The 22,674-nt window shown below is 40.9% G+C and overlaps 2 protein-coding genes across 2 annotated transcripts in view; one reads left to right on the forward strand and one right to left on the reverse strand.

The window, feature by feature from the left end:
• Nucleotides 1–22,674, reverse strand: part of LOC147728939 (dual oxidase maturation factor 1-like) — a 185,717-nt gene that overhangs the window by 144,643 nt on the left and 18,400 nt on the right. The gene's annotated exons all lie outside the window — the stretch shown is intronic.
• LOC147728940 (dual oxidase 2-like) overlaps nt 1–22,674 on the forward strand; it is a 147,337-nt gene that overhangs the window by 100,656 nt on the left and 24,007 nt on the right. The window contains exons 19-24 of the mRNA XM_086959180.1: nt 5,054–5,279; nt 8,342–8,435; nt 12,555–12,730; nt 13,768–13,849; nt 20,358–20,450; nt 22,002–22,180. Of these exons, the coding sequence (XP_086815306.1) occupies nt 5,054–5,279; nt 8,342–8,435; nt 12,555–12,730; nt 13,768–13,849; nt 20,358–20,450; nt 22,002–22,180 (850 nt within the window). The remainder of the gene's footprint in view (nt 1–5,053; nt 5,280–8,341; nt 8,436–12,554; nt 12,731–13,767; nt 13,850–20,357; nt 20,451–22,001; nt 22,181–22,674) is intronic.

A 22,674-nucleotide genomic window follows, 5' to 3' on the forward strand; every position in this document is an offset into this window, starting at 1 on the left:
CCCCTAGTCTCCATAATCACTGTCTCTTAGATTCATTTAGTTTTGTAGCGCCACTCTTACCAGTGTAAGGTGACAGATAACTTTACATCACACGCACTGTACAGAGACAATCACACATGCGTAAATCAGAGTATACAGGAAATGTTACATAAGACAGAGAACTACAAGGTGTAGGAGTCACATGTCATCCATGCTGGTAAGTAGCATAGTTTAAGTCCTTGGTCTGGAAAAGCACAAATCCAAAATTTAAAAAGATAACAGCATTTTAGGGGTTCTCAATAATAAGAATTGATTTCTACCCAAATGAACCCTTTTTGCAAGATTAGGATAATGAAAGACTGAGAAAAAAACATATAGCTCTAATATATATTTTGCAGTTTGCATGCAGGTCTTTGATGACAGTTAATAGCTCACTGTCCTATATTAGGATTTTTACTTATAAACTGCAATTAACAAAAGGATCTCTTCTGACAAAAGCAGCAACCAAAAGACCTAAGCACATTATATGCACGTTGTTATCTGGATGGTACATGTTGTTTGCAGCAGGCACTTTAACCCACTGTGCTACCTTACCATGAGTCAAGACTTCCACTAGACAAAACTCCGGTCCCTCTCCAGGAAGAAAATCACTGGAGTTATCCTTAAACAATAATATACTTGCAAGCTTGGCTCCCCCACCACAAGTCCGTGCCTGGTGCGGTGGCCCTCAATCGCACCACCCTAGAGCCAGCCCTGAGAAGAATGTCTTTAACAGGAAATAAACATACGGACCTATTTGTGAAGTAATCATGCAATGCAGCATAGTACAAGTCACCCTGCTGTGCTGCCTTGCATGGCAGAGAAATTGCAGGAATAAGTTTATATTTAAAGCAATATGCTGCTTTTCCGCCTTTCCTCTGTGCTGGTGCCCTTTTGGCAGCCTAGCACCAACGCACGCACGGTGCAAGGGAGCCTGCATTGCATGCAGGATTGTTTCCGGGGACACCTGTCTGCCTGCACAAAAACAATCCTGTGAGCCATATTCCTATATTTATGTGTGCTGCATAATGCATCACACATAGAAAGAGGAAGTAACGAGGAGAAATAAAGATTTTTCTCCTCGTTACGCCTCCCCTGAGAAGGCGTATCTTGTTGGTGCATTTCCAGGTTTACCAGTTCTATTATATCTGGGAATGTGTCAAAAACCGTGGGAGTTGCGTTTGAACACCCACACAACTTCCATGGAGTGCCTTCCCAGGGCAAAGTAAGGCAACACAGCGGTTTGGGCTGCGTTGTCTTATTCCAGATTTATGGAGACACCCAGGGCCTGGCAAAGGGGCCTTGTGTGGGTTCATAAATCTGACTGAAAGGTTTGCTTAGGCCCCATAGTATCCATGCCTCTCACCTGCTACTCTGCTCATCATTAGGTATTTCTCCACCAAGCTTTTCAACCTTTAGATTTCAGCATATGTGGAGTGATATACAACAAGGCAGTTTTCTTATGCTGTCATTAAGAGGTCAACGAGATTCCCTTTTGAGCCCACTATGTGGGAACTCTTCCTCATCTATGGAAACGATTACTGTATCCATTCCTGAAGTACTACAAACATCTCATGCTTCTTACTACTTTTTAAAATGTATGATTCATATTGGATGTCCCAGAAAGCATTAGTGTTTCTGGCTATCAACTGTTGTTGGAGGGATTCTGTCTAGAAACAGAACTATGCCTGAGACCACTGGATGCCAGAATGTAGGGACTGAGTCACCGTGCCACATGAATAACTATGTACCCAAATCCAACTAGTTCATAGTGCCTTACCTGCCCTCCTAACCTTCCCAGAGAAACAGGTGATTTGGCACCCCAGAACACAACTCTTCAGCTCGTGGGGCAACTGTGGAAATAGATCATCACATTTAGTTTTCACATACATTCTATAATAAACAAAGAAGGACATGAGGAAAGTTTACAATATTTATTGAAACAATCATGCTCTATCTTGAAACAGCTTTACTGCAACTAGAAAACATATGCATGATAGCAAAGTAATTAGCATTACAAGTAAACTCTATATGTTGAGAAGCCCTACAATGGTGAATTATTTATCTGCCCTAGCCTATCCTCACTACTTGGGCACAGTGATACATCAGAGATCTCTGGGATTAGAACTGGCTCCCATACCTGGCATTTGTAGGTACGTTGTCTGCATCTCAGGATGCGCAAAGCTATCACATTCGTATCAGGACCTTTTCTTCTACAAGAATTTCCCTCTCTGTTTGCAAAAAAGCAAATCTCAGTGTGTATAATAAAAGGTGTCTCACTTGAAAACAGCTGATGTGAATGTATGTTGTATCTAAATGCCAAGCTACGTTGCTAACTGATCACTGAAAATTAGGAGCCTGATGCTGTTCGACCTTGTATGAAATGTTCAGACCGAGTTCCAGAGAAAAGAACAAAATAACAAAAGCATGTGCAGTATATTTCTAAAATTATATTTTGGCACGAAACAACGTGCAGTGTGTAATGCATAAAAAGCAGCCTACAACCTGCAGTTAGGTTTCAATAAGGGAGAACTAAGTGGTCCGTAAAGGGAACTCACAACACTGTAATTCATTCCTGTCCACATATTCAGAAATGTTCCTTGTCTGTCATATGTTATGTTACGCTATGTGTATTTGTAAAGTGCACTATCACCTCTGAGGGTTATCTGGCGCTGAGCAAGTGTGTGTGCCTAGCCCTTCCTGTGGTAGGTATGTCATAGAAACTTAGTAGGGTTGCCCTGTATTGCCATCATGGTATACATCCATTACTGATCTGGTCATGCTACTATTGGAGTAAATCTCAGAGTTTACAGTTTCTGGCAATTGTATCAAACTGTAAGAATGAAAACGCCTCATGGTTAGTTGGCAGATTTTTCTTAAAGAATATGTTTCTATAAATATAAATGAACTACCACAAAATCTCCCCCTCTATCAATCAAAATGTTAAGATAATACCACATGGCACAATGCAGTTCAAATTGCAAAACACACAATCAAACTATAACACAGGACAACTCCGTGAGGCTTTCTGCCTCAGTGGACCTTTTCAACCGGTTGTAAATGATTCTGACAGACCAAAATGCTTCTACGTAGACGTACAAGCCATCATGGAACAACATTTTATTCAGTTTACCACTACTATGAGGGCATTTAAAAAAAAAACTTTTTATAATGTAACATTAAGACATGGATTCTTCTCAATCTTCTTACATTTTAGTTAAAAGTAAAACTAAGTGAAACATTTCTTTGTAGCTTTCCTTACCAATAAATATGAGTGTTGCACATTTTCTGAACAGCAGAGCAGGTGAGGAAAAGGTAGACACTATCCATGTCGAGCTGACTATTTAGGAAGTCTCTGTGATGAGATCCATCAGTCCACCTAAATCTTCATGGAAAGCCTTCTACCCAATATTTATAACGTATGCCAAGCTAAATCCAGATTTCTTTATCTGCATTATCCATAGACCTAGAACAATATTACAAAGTCTAGGAGCTAGTGGTGTTTGTATTTGAAGTGACATGACCCTGACAGTCCAGTAGTTGCAAATACATAAACGTGTGAGTGTAATTAGCAAGACACCACAATGTGATTCTTTAAGGCTGCCTCACTGTGTAAATTACAGCACCCAGATTTTGAGGTATGTCCAGGATTATCATGGAAGAGCGGGACCTCCTCTGATTTATACATTCTGGTATCCACGTTTGCTTTTGTTATGGCCCCTTTTCATTGTTTTGCTAATTTTGAAATATGTATACTGGGCAGCAAGCACATGACGTATGTAGAGAGAGCTGGAGGTGTGAGATGACTAGAGCAGTGATGGGACTCAGCTGCCTTAACTGCATTTAATGATGCACAGCATCAACTACACATTCTGAGATTCAGGTTCAAATCCCAGCAGGATGAAGACAACATTCCAACCTTCAAAACATGTATAACATTAGTATACGTTTTAGTGGGATGTAAAATCTTCAGTAAAGATGCTTATGTGAAAGTGCTATATTTAATCACATTTTAGCATGATTACGTCTCACACCAATCCACAGCGCTGTTTAACACTTTGGAAACATGGGTCTTTAATGCCCAGAATAAGATCTCAGAACTTCACAGGGTTAGTTCATGCTTCACACTAAAGCTGCAGGTGCTGGACAATGACATAGACCTACAACAAGCCCAACTTCCTTGACAGATACACAGAACAACAAATGCAACTTGTCTGACCCTGCAGGGTCAGTACCAATTATCCACACCAACAATGTTGGACAAATATCTGCTTAGAAAAAATGTGTGAGAAACAAGTGACACCTCACAGAAACACCACCAACGGGGTAACTGGTATGTAATTTCCAGACAAGCTCCTGTCTCATCATCCGTAGTCACTTGATTCTCAAAGAAAATAAAAAAGAGAGTGTCCAAAACAAACAACCAAAGACGTGTGACAGTGGAAAGCAGAAGCATCTTCTAGTGACAAACATACAACATAAATCAGTGCACAAACCACAGCAACCAAATCCCTTAACCAATTTTATTCATAGGGAAAGAGGACGTCCGTTCGGCAGGGTCTTTTGTTGTAGGTCTAGTTTTGAGTGGAGGGCGACCCTGTCTGATTCCCTCTGTGCTCCCATTGAGAGTTTGGCTGGACAATGACATGTCTGACACCATTGTCTGCATTGTCTCCTGGTGTGTCTCCTTAACCCACCACGTGCAGGCCATTTACATTTCTAAGACCAGTCTTTGCAGTGTCTTCTTTTGACTCTCATTACCCTTCACATCCTGGACATTCAGATGTCTAAGATCAGTCTCTCCAGTGTCATTGGATGTCTTTTATTATCCCTCCATGTCCTGGGAATTAAGATGCCTTACGATCAGTCTTCTCCGTGTCTTCTGGTGGCTCTCATTACAAGTGCAACCACTTGACATGACTAAGATGATACTCTACTGTGTTTTCTGTGTCTCTCTCTGCAGGGGCTTATTGACATTGGCATGTCTGGGATTAACCTCTAGGGCATCTTCTCACGACTTCTCCTCATGTTTTAGGTGCTTGACATTGACCGCTCAGATGCTGGAGACCTCACTGCTGCAACTTCCCAGAAAGTGAGAGAGGCTTTGGAATGTGAGCTGAGCCGTGCTGAGTTTGCCGAGTCTGTGGGGCTGAAGCCGCAGTCCATGTTTGTAGAATCAATGTTCTCTCTTGCTGATAAGGATGGCAATGGATATTTATCCTTTAGGGAATTCCTGGATATCCTGGTGATCTTCATGAAAGGTGAGTAGCATCACCAACAGCTGCTGCTTACAAACCACCCTGAGAGGGTACAAAGGAAACACTAAATCACACATGGAGTTATTAGTCCATGTTCACTTCACATTATTCAAATGCAGGCATTCAAGCAGTCTGAGCATCATCTTTGAAACTCGTCAAAAGTCACTCTCTCTCTCTCGCTTTCTCTCTCTCTCTCTCGCTCGTTCTCTCTCTAAACAACTTGAAAATGACACACAAAAGGAACATCAGGACTGTTGTACTAAGTACAGTGGAATTATCAGAGATGATAATCAGGTGGCAAGGGTAACAACTAGCATGGAACATAAAAGGGACCACCCGGAAGAAAGAGAATTGTTAAACAGGAGCAGAATATGGGTTTGTGAAAACATCCTGGCTTAAAGGATTGCTTCTTCTAGAGAAGAGTAGGTTAAACAAAACATGCAATGACTTCGTCTGCCCTCTTTTAAATAAAGAACTGAGTTTAAACTAAGAGGCAAATGGAAAAAATAGAATGTAATGTATATATATATATACATTACATACTATTTTTTCCATTTGCCTCTTAGTTTAAATTCAGTTCTTTATTTAAAAGAGGGCAGACGAAGTCAGTTGCATGTATTGTTTATATATATATATATATATATATATATATATATATATATATATATATATATATATATATTTCCTAAAGTAAGATAAGGCACAGCTCATTACAACACAAACAAAGCAATAGAGGTGAAGAAGGATGCACAGGTTTCAGAACCCACCATGACTGTAGTGGTGTTAAAGCTTCGGTTCACCATCTTAGGAAAAAGGCATGACATTTGTACTCCCACTCAAGCCTTCTGAGCTAGGTGGAACCAGAGCAGGGGCCTCAGATATCCATCTGTGTTTTCCTGTTGGAATGCACGCCCTTCACACTGGGGAAGCAATATCATGGCCATAAGGAATTGTGGCAGGCTAGAACCGGTGGAAAGTTACAATTTTAGCATGCAATATAAAAAGTTATTGTTTTGGCTTTTGAGCTAGTAAAAGGGACATTAAAAGGAGTGGGCATTTTATATATGCATAATAAAACTATGAAAACGTTCCATGTCTGGCTACAGAGGAGTAAAAAAATGTTTTTGTTGTGGTTATCATCACTCTGTACATAAAGCGCTCACTAGCAATGATGTCATCTTTTTGTGATGTCAGTATGGAAATAAAATGTCCTTAATAATAATTTAACGAGTGTAAGTTATTTTGGCTTGATTCACAAAAAAATGTAGAAGTATTGAGGGTGCTCTATGACTCTTCCTGAATGCCCTTATATATTTTGTTTTCGAGTCATAACACAGGTGTGAATACACGTTGAGCTATGTCAGGTTTAGTTTTCCATATGTTCTAGTGGATCTGTCGTAACTTTCTTAGGCTAGTGTGCAATTCCACACAGTGTGAAGGGCAGGCACAGGTCAGTTTTCTGTTTTTGTGGGTTTTCTTTTTGGGAAAACATTTTTTCCCGAAGGAGAAAGCCCATTCCTACACCCCCCACCAAATCAGGGGGTGATATGCTGCGCTTACCATTCTGGAAGGAGAATTAATACAGCCACTCACTGGAGTAAATCTTCAACCAGTTCCAGGGCGGGAAGGGGTCAGATTCGGATCATGGAATGCCCACCAAAAAACAAGTTTGAGGGCGTTCACATAGTTATGATGCTAACCATGCCCTGGGCGACCATTTCCCACCCTTTGCAATTAATCAATTAATGAGCCGATGTACTCCTGCCAGAATTCACTTGGTGAATTCCTGGCAGACCAACACTTGTCCACTTGACTTTCAGCAACTAATGTAGATTAATTGTTGGAAATAGTTTTGTAAACTGAGCCTTTAAATTTTTTAAGTCAAGCCTGGGCAGCTTATGTGCTGCTCTGTGAGGCATGCTGTATTCATTTAGGGATTTGAAGCTACGCCCACTCGTCACCCACAGTTTTTATTGGCTTGTGTCATTGCCCTATGTAAATGTTGGCTTCTGATTCCTTAATCGCCTCGTTAGTCCCTAATAGTAACGTCTTGCCTTCATTTGAAAGATCCCATGAGAATTGACCCTTTTACTTCTGTTGCTACACTGTATGATTTATTTAGTCTGTAAGCACTATTTACTGTAATGGGTTCTGCCCTACTGCAGGCACACCACTTTCCTAACATTCAGCACGCCATGCGCACTTTCAATTTCCAAGCAGCCAGGACAATGGTGGCTGCTTCTTTGCTATGTCAGAGGTCTCGCATTTAGGAGAGTTTGAGCTATTGGCATTGTAAATGCCATTAGCTTAAACTCTCGCAAACGCAAAACTATTGCATTGCAAATATTTTTTTGCTTTAAAAGCCGCCATATCCACACTTTCATGGTGCCTTTCTTTAAAAAAGCTGTGTCTAACAAAAGGTGCGTGCCGCTATTAAAGTGAAATAGTGGCATGGGGGCTTTTACAAAAAAAAGCATCAAAGCGTTTCTTTGACAAACAGATGCTTTTTTTTGTAAAAGCCACCTTGCCGCGGTATTATGCATCTTTTATAGAAGTAAAAAAAAAAGCTTTTATTGATTTGATAACATGTAGAGTTCATCTAATATTTTCGGAAAATGGATAGGATATGCTCTAATTGCTTAAAATATTTTAACATTATTAAAAATTGACAATGGTTGTTGAAAGTGGCACATTATTATTTAATGCATTTTAACACGCAGAAATTTTTAGAAGTTTCCAATTTTAGGTAGTAGTTTTTAACAACATTTTTTTTTAAACTCCTATATAGTTTTTGTGACTCTGTTACGAGATATTCATTACACATGATTATTCCCTTCATTTGCACATGATGTATTCATTTCTTCCCATTTTGGGTACATGTATCATGAGTGAAAAGTTTTTGCAGGAAATTCCAATCATGCCCACCCTCACATTTTACTCCCAGGAGTAACCTACTAATAAAGTGTGGCGCCACCAGGCCATCAGGCATTGGCTCGTATATTTGTATCCACGTCTACTTACTATAACTGCCTCATTTACTTGTTTATTCACCTGTCAATAACCAGGTACCCCGGAAGAGAAATGCCGATTGATGTTCACCATGTATGACATTGAAGAGAAGGGAGCCCTCTCAAAGGAAGAGTTTGCCGGGATGTTAAGGTATTTCAATAACATTTACATTGTGTCATTCCATAAAGTTCACCAGTGGCAATGGGTTATTTTTCAAGAATTATTTCCCGGAAATGCAAGACAATCACCATTGCTCAAATTAACATTATGACTTTATCATTCCATATGCAAATTCTGCCCTACCATAAGACTTAACAGTTTGTCACCACTGCTCTATTTTCAGTGCCAAGAGGGCGTAAGGCGACTGAACACTGATAAGAGATAAGAATATAGTAATATAGTATACACGTATGATACTATTTAATAGTGGTGTTGACTCTACTTTCTCTCTTGGTTGTTGTTACTATTACTGTCAATTAGCAATTGGTTAGCACATGCCCAGATCAGTAAAAAAAGTTCCTGCACATTTATGCCTCATAATGTTGATCTCAAATGATCTTAGTTGTCCTCAGCTCTATTTTTTATTTGGCAGGTTTTTGGTTACGGGCTAAAATTGAAACTCCTACAGGAACGAAACCCCAAGGCCAGAACTGGATGTCTTTTTTTAAATAAAAAATATCTTTGTAGCAGAAATATACAAAATAAATCTTGGAAGTCTTCCAATTAGCCATACTCAGCACTATTTTAATATGGCTGGTACGTCAGCTATCCTGGGTAATATAACTATCCTCTGCCATGCTTCGAACAGAGGAGATATGTCTTGCAAAACATGCGAGCAATAGCCCGCTGCAAGCAATTGTTACACAATTAGTAAACCTTTCCATGATTTTCACATTTTAGTATAATCAATAGTAAAAGTATACTAAAGAAATGTAGTGAGCCAACTCCTTTACCAACTTACACATGCTTAGGTCTGCCATTAGCCAAGACCCATTTGATTTTTCGAAAATGGCATGTATAATATACCTACCTTTAGAGGCTTTCACCCATCCCTCTTCATCCATTGATCTGTTAGTTTGTCATTCACATTGTTCTTCGACCTAGAGCATGGGGCAGTGGGTCAGGCCACTTAACCCATCAGCTAATTGCACTGTGAATGACAGTATTCTGCGCATTCCCAAAAAGCGCATCCACACAAGTAGTTCCCTTAAGCACTAGGGACTGCTATGGCAATGTGTGCTTTTTGAGACCAAAAGTTTTTTTGCTTTTAGTCTTATTTTTTTTTCAGATCGACAAGAGCTCAACAGCTTCCCCTAAAATAAAGTTTGGCAAAATCCATAAGAAAATATTAAGTATTAAGAAAGCCAAATGTTTGGCAGCCACCAAAAGCAGCATTGGAATTGGCAATGCTTGCTATTTGAATAAATGTAAGTTAAAGGGCACAGCCATTGCTCATGAAAAGGTCAACATTACTTCTATCATCCCCAACAAAAGCAGCTCACAAAATATAAAAAGTACACAGTATTCACTTACATTTCTTCAGTCAGCAGACTCACTCACATTCAAACCTCATATAGACAACTAATCTTTCATTTGCCACTGATCAATGCATGCATTTTCTCTTTAAAACACTTGTGAGATTTATAAAACAGTGCCTGCGCACTCCATCTCCGTCATTCTCAAGGGGTGTTGTCACCAACGAGTCGATGCTCTCAGTCCTTAGGAAGAGAAACTAAAGTTGAGAGACTGTACTACAAAAGTAAGCTTCTTCTACTGAAGGACTTAAAAATATTTACTATAGTCATGGGGGCAGGGAATTCAGACCAGTGACGGTTGGGTCTATTCTCCACTTGTGGGTGTTTCACTTCAATAATGAGCCCCACTGTTGTGTCTGTAACTGAAAAGTAAGTCACCTATGTTGCACAAGAGGATCTTCTGAATTACACCCATCACAGTGTGTTTCTTAACAGTGTTATATTTGACAATATGTTCCAGAACACCTTTCAAAGGAGCTAGAAATGTGGGATGTCTCAACAGCTCTTTCCATAATAAATTTTGAAACAACGATTACAAAACGAATTATATATAAATTATATATATATATAAATAAAATAGAAAATCACAAGAGACATTTAAAAATAATATCACTTTCCCTCAGTCCAAAATAAAGCATACTGAAGTGCACCATCCCTGTATTATCTGTGAATACCTACCATTGAATTAAAATCAGTTTGGTACTAGAATACTGAATAAAATATATTGCCAGGGTAAGTATATATATTTGTAGATAGGTTTATTACACTCGATTCCACATTATGCAGATTAATGATAGACATATATTTAATTGTGTACTCAATTAGAAATAGAGAAAAATAGAGAAAAATAGTCAACAAGTGGACAACAGTTGACACTACTCCGCTCTAGGTGGGGCCTTGTTCAGAATGGTTTGTTCACAATATAGTGTGAATATGGCTCAACCACTAGGCGTCAACACCAGCACAAGCTTGTTTCTGAAATATATCTATATTACACAGTTTCAATGTTCACTGTGTAGTTATAGTTAAGTCAGAGTTTCCATAGAAAGGACATTTTAGTTTTGTTTATAACTTTGGTGTCACTTGATGAATCTTCACAAAAAGTTACAAACAAAAGCTCCATCACTTCTGCTCTTTCTTGGTAAGTTTTGGGGTGATCCATTAATTGGGGGCTGAGAAAAAGAGGGGGTCCAAACATGTTTTCCCCTTGCAATTTCCTATAGGAATTTTAGACAGTGATACAGAAAAAGGGGCTAAAGAGAACTACACCAAATTTGACAGAAAGCTAGATCTTTATTAATAAAGCACACGTTTTATGATTTGCTGCAAATACTTTCAGTTGTGTTTTGAAAACTTAAGGTTCAAAAGTTAGTAATATCTTGGCAGTTGGTGTCCATATATGCACTGATTGGCCACTTAAAACGAGACTGATTGGTTGGTCACAATCACAACCTGAACAATATGTTTTGGCTACCATTGTTGTTCCTGTGTCCTGAAAATGAATTAAAAAAATATAAAAGTGGGAGGGTGAGTAAACCTTGACCCTAAAAGGCATGTTGGGAAGTAGTCCCAAAGTGACCTCCCCTTCATTGGCTGGCCACAACATTGACAGCAAGCTGTGGCAGCCAACACAGGACTCTGGACACTATCACTATTGAAATGCATTGTAGTGAAAGCCTGTTTTTGAGACTCACAAAATTGAGTGCCTATAAAGGGCGATAATACATTTTAGTCACAACATATATCATTGGTTCATTGTTCCATATTAATTATAGGAATTGTATGTTTTAAGGTGATTTTACCCTGTATAAAGCGCTGATCCTCTGCTGGGATTTAATCAATCATTTTTTCCCCCAATGACTTTCTCATCAAAATTATAGAATGTGCTCCAGAAGCTTAATTGAGAGCATATTTCCCTCAGCCATATAAGAATAAAGTGTGACATACTGAGTAAAACAAGTACTCCAATCGCAGCAGCAGCCTGTTAGTTGATTTAACAATGTTCTCTGGCAGCCTCACACAGTGTTCTAATGAACAACTACAGCACTAACATTCTTATTTATGACAAAAGTGTGTGGAACAGCTAAAGCAATCATGATTGAATTAAATCTGTAAAATGCAAAATATTTCCTATAAAACATTTCCTATAACAATTAGTCAAATGAGGGGGTTTGTTTGCTCAGAGAAATTATGATTAGTCCTGTAAAAAAGCAAAATTAGGACACAGTTTGTGTGAGTTGCCGTGCATAGGGGTTCCAAATTATAGTTAGTTATAGTTAGCTCACTGAACTATAACTGGTGAATTTCAATATTTTGTTTTATTTTTCAGTGTTAATTTTAACTAATTTCACATCTAACTGTAACGTTACTTTAACACTGGGTTTTTCAGTGAATATGTATTACTGAAAAAATAAAGGTAACACAATAAAATAAAGGTTAAAGGGTCAATTGACAAGAAAACAAGAACTAATGTTATAAAACCCAACAACCGCTGAAATATTCTAGCTCGGGATTTTTAACATTAGTTATTGTCTCATTTCAACACCTAACTTTACGTTTTTCAGTACATTTCTAAGGGGGTTTAACGTAAGCTAAGGTTTTAGCACCTATCCTAATTATAAAGTCACTTTAAACTTTGTTTAATTGATAATTTGGTAACCTAATATTTTAAAGCTTGATATTCTAGCCTACAACACATGAAGTCACAATCTCATGACTTTGGTTCTCCTTCCAGGTCTTTCATCGAGCTGTCTAACAACTGCCTCACTGGAGAGCAAACAGATCAGGCAATCCAGTGCATGCTGCAAGGGGCCGGGTTTGAGAACAAGGAGAGTTTCACCTCGGAGGACTTTCACTTCATGCTTAAGGACCATGACAATGTGCTGCGCTGCACGACCCTTTGTATTCAAGGTCAGACACATAGCACAAACACACGGAAAGTGGCCACTGCACGCCAACCAGTTCCTTTAGCAATGGATAAAAGCATTCATGTATCAATTGCTAAAAAAGACTGTTGCACTTCTAAGTTGAAGATGCAATAGAATGAACTGGGACTACATATTAATGGTAGAAATGGTTATGCAGTTTAGTATTTGTTAAAGAGTAAACTATGCCAATCACTTTGACGTAATCTAAGCATGAACATTGTTCTTCGTAGCTCTGCAAGCAAATGGGTTGAATTGTGGAAATAAAATAACCTGACCAAGACCTAGCATAATTTCCCATTCTGCCAGAGAACATCAGCATCCTTATCAACAGAGAAACTTTAATTTGATTTTCTTGTATGCCTGTTCTATAGCGATATTGTTAGAACAATGTGAACGCCAGTTATTTGCAGATGAGGTGGCACATTTTGCGCCCTCTATTCAAATAGATAGCTACGTTCCACTGCTGCGTGGAGCTAAAAGCCAATTTTTCATATGACTCCCTTTCTCCAAAACCTATATCAGGTCAATAGCAATTTGTGACTAGTGAATAAAGAAACAATTTTCACTCAAATTTTATTGTAGAGATTGAACTTTATACCCAGAGGGAACCCTTAGTTACACGAGTCAGCAACTTTGTCAGAGAAGTATGGAGAAGCCTGCACTGCTTCTCTTTTTCTTCTCCCCTCCACTTCCTGCTTCCTCACGCACACATTGGTTGAGTCCTTCACTGTCAGGTATTGCCAATATGGCGTTGTTAGCCAGAGATATGTATTAACAAGAAAACTGTTAAGCTAGTCAAATGGACCTACCATTGTTTTACTTGTAGATTTGTAGAGTTCTATACTGCTGTGTTGGAGGTCAGTTGGTCTGTGCTTCTCTCCCACTTACCCACCTAAGAATAGCAGCACTATGTCATAAAATGTTGTCTCCTCATATGGCCAATAACTATTCCAGCTAAGATAGTGCATGGATACAGTGATATTTTGTACTCATTGTAATTTTGTCTCTTCTGATTTTAAGGATATGAAAATAAGGAGCTTTTCAAAGAAAAGTTAAACCGAATCTCATTCATCGACAAGGGCCGCAATGAATCCCCAGCATAGTAAGTAACAATGAAATTGCTTACACATTTACACACCTCAATACTGACTACTGTTTTCAGGGAAGCTCAGAATAGTCAGCTTGCTGAGACATGACCTTGCGAGCCTTCCTCATTATGGCTATGCTTCACTGTATTTCCTCTGTGCAAGCAAAGCTGTTCCCTGTTGAATAGATTGACAACAGAAGGAAGTAAACTGTTTAGGCTCTGAAACCGGTAGCACTGCCACATAACTTAATGAGTACAATAGATCAAAATGTATGGAGCAAAGTCACCGAAGACCAGCTGATCACCACCCTCACCCAGAACCCATCCACCGACCCCACTGACACAGACGCCGCCGCCCGAAATCCCAGACAGTGGATCGACGACTGTGCCAACATCCTCGCCCCGATCAAGAAGCCCTCCATCAACCACCCCAGGAAGAAAGCCATCTGGTTCACCGAAGAACTCCAGATCTCCAAACGAACATGCCGGAAGCTGGAAAAGAAATGTCTCCACAACCACGCACCAGACAGCCACGCAGCCCACAAGGACGCCGTCCGCAGACAACACCACCTTATCAGGATAGCCAAGAGATCATCCTTCAAAACCAGACTAGACAACAATGCACACTATAGCAAAGAACTTTTTAACATAGTGAAGGAACTCTCATACTCCAGCGCCAACACCAACGACATCCTGCCCTCGCAAGATCTGTGCAACTCACTGGCCACCTTCTTCCAGCACAAGATCACCAACATCCACGACCGCTTCGACTCCTCATCCGCCCCGACCACAACAAACCACACCCCGAACGTCACCCGCACCAACCAGCTGACCTCCTGGTCCCACGTTAACGACGAAGAGACAAGCAAGGTCATGAACTTCATCCACTTAGGATCCCCGTCAGACCCCTGCCCACACCACGTTTTCAACAAAGCTGACACAACCATCGCACTCCAATTGAGGAAGATCATCAACATCTCCTTAGGCACAGCAACATACCCGGAAAGCTGGTAGCACGCCGAAATCAAAACCCTCCTCAAGAAACCCAAGGCAGACTCCAAAGACCTCAAGTACTTCCGGCCCATCTCCCTGCTTCCCTTCCCAGTGAAGGTCATCGAGAAAATCGCCAACATGCAGCTGACCCACCACCTCGAAGACAACAACATCCTAAACCCATCCCAGTCTGGATTCAGATGCGACCACAGCACCGAAACTGCCCTCATCGCCTCCACAGACGACATCAGGTGCCAGCTAGACAACGGCGAAACCTCAGCCCTCATCCTCCTGGACCTGTCAGACGCCTTCGACACGGTCTGCCACTGCACACTAAGAACACACCTCCAAGAAGCTGGCATCCAGAAAAAGGCCATGAACTGGACCACGTCCTTTATCTCCGGTAGAACCCAGAGAGTCTGCCTACCGCCCTTCCGATCCAAAGCCACCGACATCATCTGCAGCGTACCCCAGGGCTCATCCCTCAGCCCGACCCTGTTCAATGTCTACATGGCCCCCTCGCACAAGTGGCCCGTCAGCACGACCTGAACATCATCTCCTACGCTGATGACACTAGCTCATCCTCTCCCTCACCAAGGACCAACACACTGCTAAAACCAACCTCCATGAGGGAATGAAAGCCGTCGCTGAGTGGATGAGGAGCAGCCGCCTGACACTGAACTCGGACAAGACAGAGGTCCTCATCCTAGGTCCCACCCCCTCTGCGTGGGACAACTCCTGGTGGCCGACCACACTGGGAGCAGCTCCAAAACCCACGGACCATGCATGCAACCTTGGATTCATCCTCGACTCCTCCCTCTCCACGTCGAAGCAGATTAACGCCATCTCCTCCTTCTGCTGCAACACCCTCTGCATGCTTCGCAGGATCTACAAGTGGATCCCGACCGAAACAAGAAGAACAGTGGCCCAAGAACTCGTCAGCAGCTTCAGAAGGCTCCTCAAGACCTGGCTTTTTGAGCAGTAGCAGAACCCCCCCCTCTCAGCGCCCTGAGACCCTCACAGGTAAGTAGCGCGCTTTACAAGTTCTCTGATTGATTGGTTGATAAAAGCAACCATCAAAGCTTAAAAAGACAATTGCTTTGCTAACATTAAAAAAATGAAGCAAAAAAATATTTAATTTCAGTTGGATGGCCCCAAATATAGAGAAAGACAACAGGCCAGGGCAGTCCTCTAAGAAAGCTCTGCTATCTAAGTCCTAAAAGTCATGAAAATGGAATTCAAAGTACTTCAGTGGGGGAATGCAGCAGCCCGTATCTGAGTAGATCTCCACAGTGTCAATTGGCATTGGACAAGGTCCCGGTGAGGCTGTTGGCTTTGTTCAGAGCTTTTATGCCCACCCTAGAGGTGTTGCCAGGGAATGAGCAACCCCTCCTATGTGGTCACTTCAAGCCAGTTCTGAAGGCAATCCTTCCCCACTGGGATTGTAGCCTGGCTGACTAGGGGAATACTTACGGGGCCTGTGTAGCCATCATCTGATATCTACCTGTGACAGGAAAGGCCCCTTTGAAGGTAATCTAGTTCCTGGGCACTGCCCAAATGGTCATTCTGCCAGAGGGAAAAAAGCACCTGCCCACGCCCAGGCATTTTCCTCTGATCTGGAAGCAGTTTTCGAATCTCATTGAGGGCTTGAGCACTCAGACAGCTGGAGTCTAATGCAAATTACCTCCAGAGGCTTTAGGCAGGGAAAAACTTAATTTTGTAAAAGAGCCTTTTCCTTTGGAATAATGATTCTTTAAAGGAACCATAGACTTCACCATTCAAAATAAAGTTATCAAATAGTGACTTTAAGTATTGGACAAAAATATAAGAAAAACGTAAAAAAAAAAATCCAGCCTGGTCTGATTGCTACTTGGATTTCAGGTGAAGAAATTTCTGAATCTAACCGCATATTATTTTGTCTGAAAGTTTTGGTAACTCCAAAATGGAGAGAATAGCAACAATAACCGTGAAATTCCTTGGTGAAATGCTACGCAGAGGCGAGAAAATTACCAATCTGTTAACCAATAAAATTAATTTTATTTGTATAATTTGTAATCAATTATAAATGTCCGATTTGTTGGTACCTATGTGGATCATTTGCAGTCAAATAACATTACATTATTTTCTAATGTCACACATAGAATAGGAAACTGTAGTCGTACTTTATTCCTGGCAGTTACTGGGTTGCATTTCCTACTAGGGATAGCAAGTGTTAGCCGTGTCCACTATGAACAAACACGGATGTGACATATTACAAGAAAGGACAGTGCCTTACCTTTTAACCACCACACCCTCATCTCCAACTTTAGCTCCTCATTCAAACCTATTTACTTTCCACTCTTTCAGTATTATCCACATATACCGACATGTCTTCCACCAACATTTTTCTCCTCACTGTCTACTCATCCTTAAACTTTCTCCCTCTCTCGTTTCCAATGTTGATCTTCCTTCAACAAAGAGTTTGTATCTTTCTCTCTCTGTGTTGCCCCACCTCTTAACTTCTACACTCCACAACTCTCCAACTCATGCATATGTATTTTCATTTTTCTTTCTCCTCCACCCCTTCGTTAACTTCCTCCCACCTCTCTATTTCACTCACTATGTCACTCAGCTTTGTTTTGTTTTTCCTTGTTTCCCCCGCTTAATTGATAGCGTGGCTGGCATAACAACTCTTTTAGTGCTCTCTTCTGTGGTTTCACAAAACAAATTACAATCTTATAACTGTTGATGACTCATTATAAATGCTGCAATCACCAGCCCTTTTTTATATTCCAGCAACATATTTTCAGCTACTGCAGACAATTACAAACGTTGTAGTAGCCCACGAGCAGGAGGAAGCAAATGTAATTGAGTTCTTGGGTAAACCTTTATGTGCCGTGACCTAAGATGCCACAAAAGGCATAATTGCAATTAAATGCCTGTGCGTGTGTGATATTTTGGTGAGTTGTTTGAGAGAGCGCCATAAATGTGCTTCTACTGTGCCATAAAACTGCTGGGCTTCATTCCGAATAAAGTAGAGGTTCTCAGGAAGTAGTTGTTACCTTATTTGTATGTCTTGCTTTGCTTGGGGAGTGTTTCTGGCCTTTAAACAAAATCGTTAAGATGAAAGCATAACAAAAGGCACACTCATGTGAGAACAGAAAGTATATTGGTGGTCCAAGAGATGTGCAAGCCTCATCATTCAGGGCCAGAATGGGGTCGAAAAGCAGCCCTGACAAAAATGTTCAAACCAGCCCGAACCGTTCTTCCCGTATTTATCTCCCTTTCCCTACATCTATCTTCTATCTACTCTCTCTTCTCCCACTCTAACTACTCTCTTGCTTCAGCTAAACGCTTAGCCATTGTTTTAGTACAAATATTGCTACTTCCACTGCACCATTCAAACATCAGCGTGGAGAAGTGTGGCTCAATGGTTAGAGCGGCAGACCCTAATGCAGAGGTCTAGCCTGGGACCAGGGTTCAATTCCCCACCTCGGCGGGTCTAGGGCTCAAAAATTCCACAGACCTGATAATTCTCGCCTCGGTGCCTATTCCAATCATGGAGTCCCACTCTGCAACTCTGGGCAATAACTTGCTTAAACTCCACAACGCTAAGGATGCCTGGCCTCCACCTTGGGGTGCCCAGGAGTGGACACCTCACAGGGAAAGCCAGGATGGGTTCCACAGCGGTATTCGAATAAGTGCCTTGAGACCGTTGCGGGTGAGTAGTGTGCTATACAAGTATCAATTTACGTTCGGTGGCTTGGTTGCAGAGATCTGGAATCCTGCCTTCTCTATTTCCCTAAGGCCCAGATGTAGGTAATAGCAAATTACCGAATGGTAAATACCGAATTTTACGGATTCAGTATTTACTATTCGGTAATTGCTATGTAGGTAAAATATTCGGTAAAAATACCGAATCGGTAATTACCGAATCTTTATTTGCCATTGATTCCTATGGACCTTGAAGCCCATAGGATTCCATAGCAAATACCGATTCGGTAATTACCCAATCGGTAAATTTACCGATTTTACAAGGGGGGGAGGGTGTCACTTTGACACCCTGTTTCCCCCCTGTTTCTGGCTTGTGTGCCATGTGACACACATACATGCCCTTAGGGCATGTCTGTGTGCCACATGGCACAGGTGTACATGCACAGATGTGCATGTACACTGGAATTCGTTATTTACCATGGAATAGTATTCCATGGTAAATAACGAATCAGTAAGGGCCTGTGGCACTGATTACAGTGCCAGTATTTTACCGATTCTGTAAATTTACCGAATCGGTAAATATACCGATTCTGTAAATATGAGGCCCCCTACATGTCAAATCCCAAATACCGGTCAGTATCGGCCGAAATCGGCCGTTACCGACCGGTATTTGGCAACCTACATCTGGCCCTAAGTTGTGTAAACGCCAATCACCTGCTTGCTTGTGACTCAGCCTGCTTTAGTGAGAGCAGCTTAGCACTTTATATGTGCTACAAAAATCCATTAAATGTGAACAAACTTTTACGATAGACCGGAAGTCTAAGACGAAAAAAAGCTTGTGCAAGAAGGACTCCATTAGGAGGCAGTGGAGCCTGCTGCATGTACGGCCTTTGCTTCACTGCATTTCTTTGTTTAGTTCTCAGTGGAGTAAAGAGAATGTAGAGAACACAGTAACGAGAGAAAGGAGGCAGAGGAGACTGGAGAAGGGCTGGCTTGAGTTATGCTTCCTTTCAGTAAGTACCATGTCCCACAGCTGCTCTCTCCACAAGTGTCTACATGTTTGAGCCCACTGCACATTGACCTTTTCTGGGCAGTTTTTCGTCGGCCCACCCCTTAAAGCGGCTGTTCTTTCATGCTGGCGTCAGCACTGCAGCACTGCAGCACTTGCTCGGTTCAGGGTCCAATGGGGTTTAAATTGGCACAGATACCAAGTTTGCACCCAGTTAGTGGAGGATGGCAGCTACCCAATGAATACCAATCTTTTTCTATTTTATAAGTCGACACCAGGCTTACGTCTTGATGTTACCCCGACTAGGATGTGGTGTTACTTAAAGTCATATACTCGTGGGAATTTTGTATGGCCTCGGAAATCCTCTCCTGAAATGCTGACAATAGTTGTAGATAGAGATGAGTTAGCCATGCTCTTCCTGAACCTTCCATACTGTGCACAGTTCACAAAGGAAGAATGGAAGGTCAGACGTAAGGGAGAGTTTCGCGCCTCATGTTTCCCACTTGCATTGTCCATGAAAGGTAGACCTGAGAAATACTTGGAGTGAATACTTTGTTCTAGGTTCCCCAGAGTATGAGGGTTAGTAACAATCTACTGAGGGAAAAAATTATTTTAAAAAGCGAAATAGAAATAAAAAGCTAGCCTCAAATAATCCTGTGTTACTAATTGTAGTAAGATCGTTGGTAACTCAACATACTTAGCAGCAGAATGTTTTTATGCTCACCCTGCCATGTTTTATTGCCTCATGGACACATTAGTCCTAAATTGGCCCACATATTTCCTAATATCACTTCTCAGGCTAAACATGTTATTGTTATGTTTGATTAGTGAATTCCCAAATGGAGACTCAAGAACAGCAGAGATGCAATTCAAGACTGTGGAGTCGGAAGGCATGGAAATACGGAAGAGAACCGGCCGAAAGTATGTATCAAGTCCAATATATTCCTTATTCACATTTATCCTCTCCTAAAATCTGTGTGCACTAGAGAGCATCTACAGGCCTAAAATATCGAAGTCAAATCATGACCACAAGGGATCGCAGTCTACGCTTGCGATAAGGATGTCCCAAATATAGTTGTGATAGATATATATATATATATATATATATATATATATATATATATATATATATATATATATATATATATATATATATATATATATATATATATATATATATATATATATATATATATATATATATATATATATATATATATATATATATATATATATATAATTTTAGACTTCAGTACTGTCACTGATCAGTGAACTAGTGTGGCTCACTGGTTAGAGGCGGCAGACCCGAGAGCAGAGGACGTCCTGGGACCAGGGTTCGATTCCCGGCGCGGCAGGTTTCTGGACCAGGGTCAGCGGACTCGATAATTCTTTCGCCTCGGTGCCCACTCTGATCAGCGATCACACTCGGCAACTCTGGGCATTAGCTTGCCTCATCTTCACTAACGGCCCCACCAGACCGCCGGGGATGCCTGGTCTCACCCTGGAGATACCCATTAAGGGACCATCTCTCAGGGAAGCCAGGAAGGGTTTCGCAGCGGTCGAAGCGCCTTGGGACCCTACGGGTAAGTAGTGCGCTATATAAATGCCTATACATTACTATACATTACATCATTTTATTTATGATGTCATCAGTGATATGTGAGAGGTGAACAGAAGTGAATTGGTGAGTTATGGTTGGGTGACTCGCCTTGACAGATACATTTCAAGATTTTTTTAGATTATTAGGTTTTGGTCCATACCATGGCATTCCTTCAAATAAAGTATGTATCATTATATGTGCCTAATAACTGGAAAAAACACTGTCAATAACTGAGTTGTGGTTTAGGCTCAAGTGCATTCATACATCACTCATGTTGTTCTTGAGTAATATGTTTTGTCCATAGCGTTCGTGAGTTATGACATGTTGCTGTGTGCATAGTTAAACATAACTGGGAAATTTCAGAGGTTTTCTGTATTTTAGCCTCACACATAACGTATTGATCAAAAGTGAAATGAGAAATAGTTAAGGAAGGGATGAAAAATGAGTGGGTTACATTTTTGCAGCAATAGCAAATCTTGGTTTCATCTTCAGCGTGAATGACTAAACTGATTTACACTAAACGTGGCATGAAAGTAGAACTTTACTCATAAAGCTGAAGAGAAAACAAAAATTGGAGCACTGTACAGTATCAAAGGCAAAGATATAGTCAATCAATGTTTGGAGGAGACACTGGGTATGAGAGTGGCAGTAGACGTCTTCATGATGTCGTGTTCTTTAAAGATGTGGTCTTTCAGCACTTTCCTAAATAGAGTACCACACCCATAACTTCCCTTTTCCAAAGTTTTACAGTCAATACTACTCTCACTTTCTGAATTATGAATATTTCTGTGGTTTGCGTCATCATCCAGAATTGAGAATTGCATCTACCTCATCATTTTGCTTTAATTATTTTGTGTGTTTCCCTTTTCTAGGAGATCCTATCAAATAGCACATTTATACACAGAAGCCAGGAGAGAAATATATCCCAAGAGTAAAGTGGCACAAAAAATCCAGCAATTTAAACGCTTTATTGAAAACTACCGCCGTCACATTGTGTGCGTAGTCCTGTTTTATGCCATCTCGCTTGGACTGTTTGCGGAACGAGCTTATTGTGAGTATTTCGTGCTTTCGGGATTAGTATATCGTGAGTAGGGAGTGTAAAGGGAGCAAGGCAGTGAGAAACAAAGAATGGGTTGGGAGCGTACAGAGAAATGCAGAGCACTTTGTACTATGCCTCATTTTGGACAATTTAGTTGTCCTCAGTTGGATTAGGAGTAGAGGGACAGGCATCTGTCTGTCTCACCAGCTGCAGGATTACAGTATAATATGGATCATACACCTCTTTTCGGTCCTAAACACTGGCATGGTCTTTGTTGTACCATTTGTGATTTCGAGTCCATTGTCTCCCCATCACTCTAAGGTTCATGGATAATGACCAAGCCCCCCAGTTTACCTTGGAATTTACCCTTCTGGATTTTAGCAATCTTGGTTTTAAAGTATAAAGGGCCAAAGATTAATGTTTCAAGCTACACTGTACTTGAACTCTTGCACCCAGGACAATGGTTCATGCCTTCAAAATTACACACATACATATAGTGTTAGCAA

Source organism: Lissotriton vulgaris, chromosome 2_2, assembly GCF_964263255.1.
Source record: "Lissotriton vulgaris chromosome 2_2, aLisVul1.2, whole genome shotgun sequence".
Classification (NCBI taxonomy): domain Eukaryota; kingdom Metazoa; phylum Chordata; class Amphibia; order Caudata; family Salamandridae; genus Lissotriton; species Lissotriton vulgaris.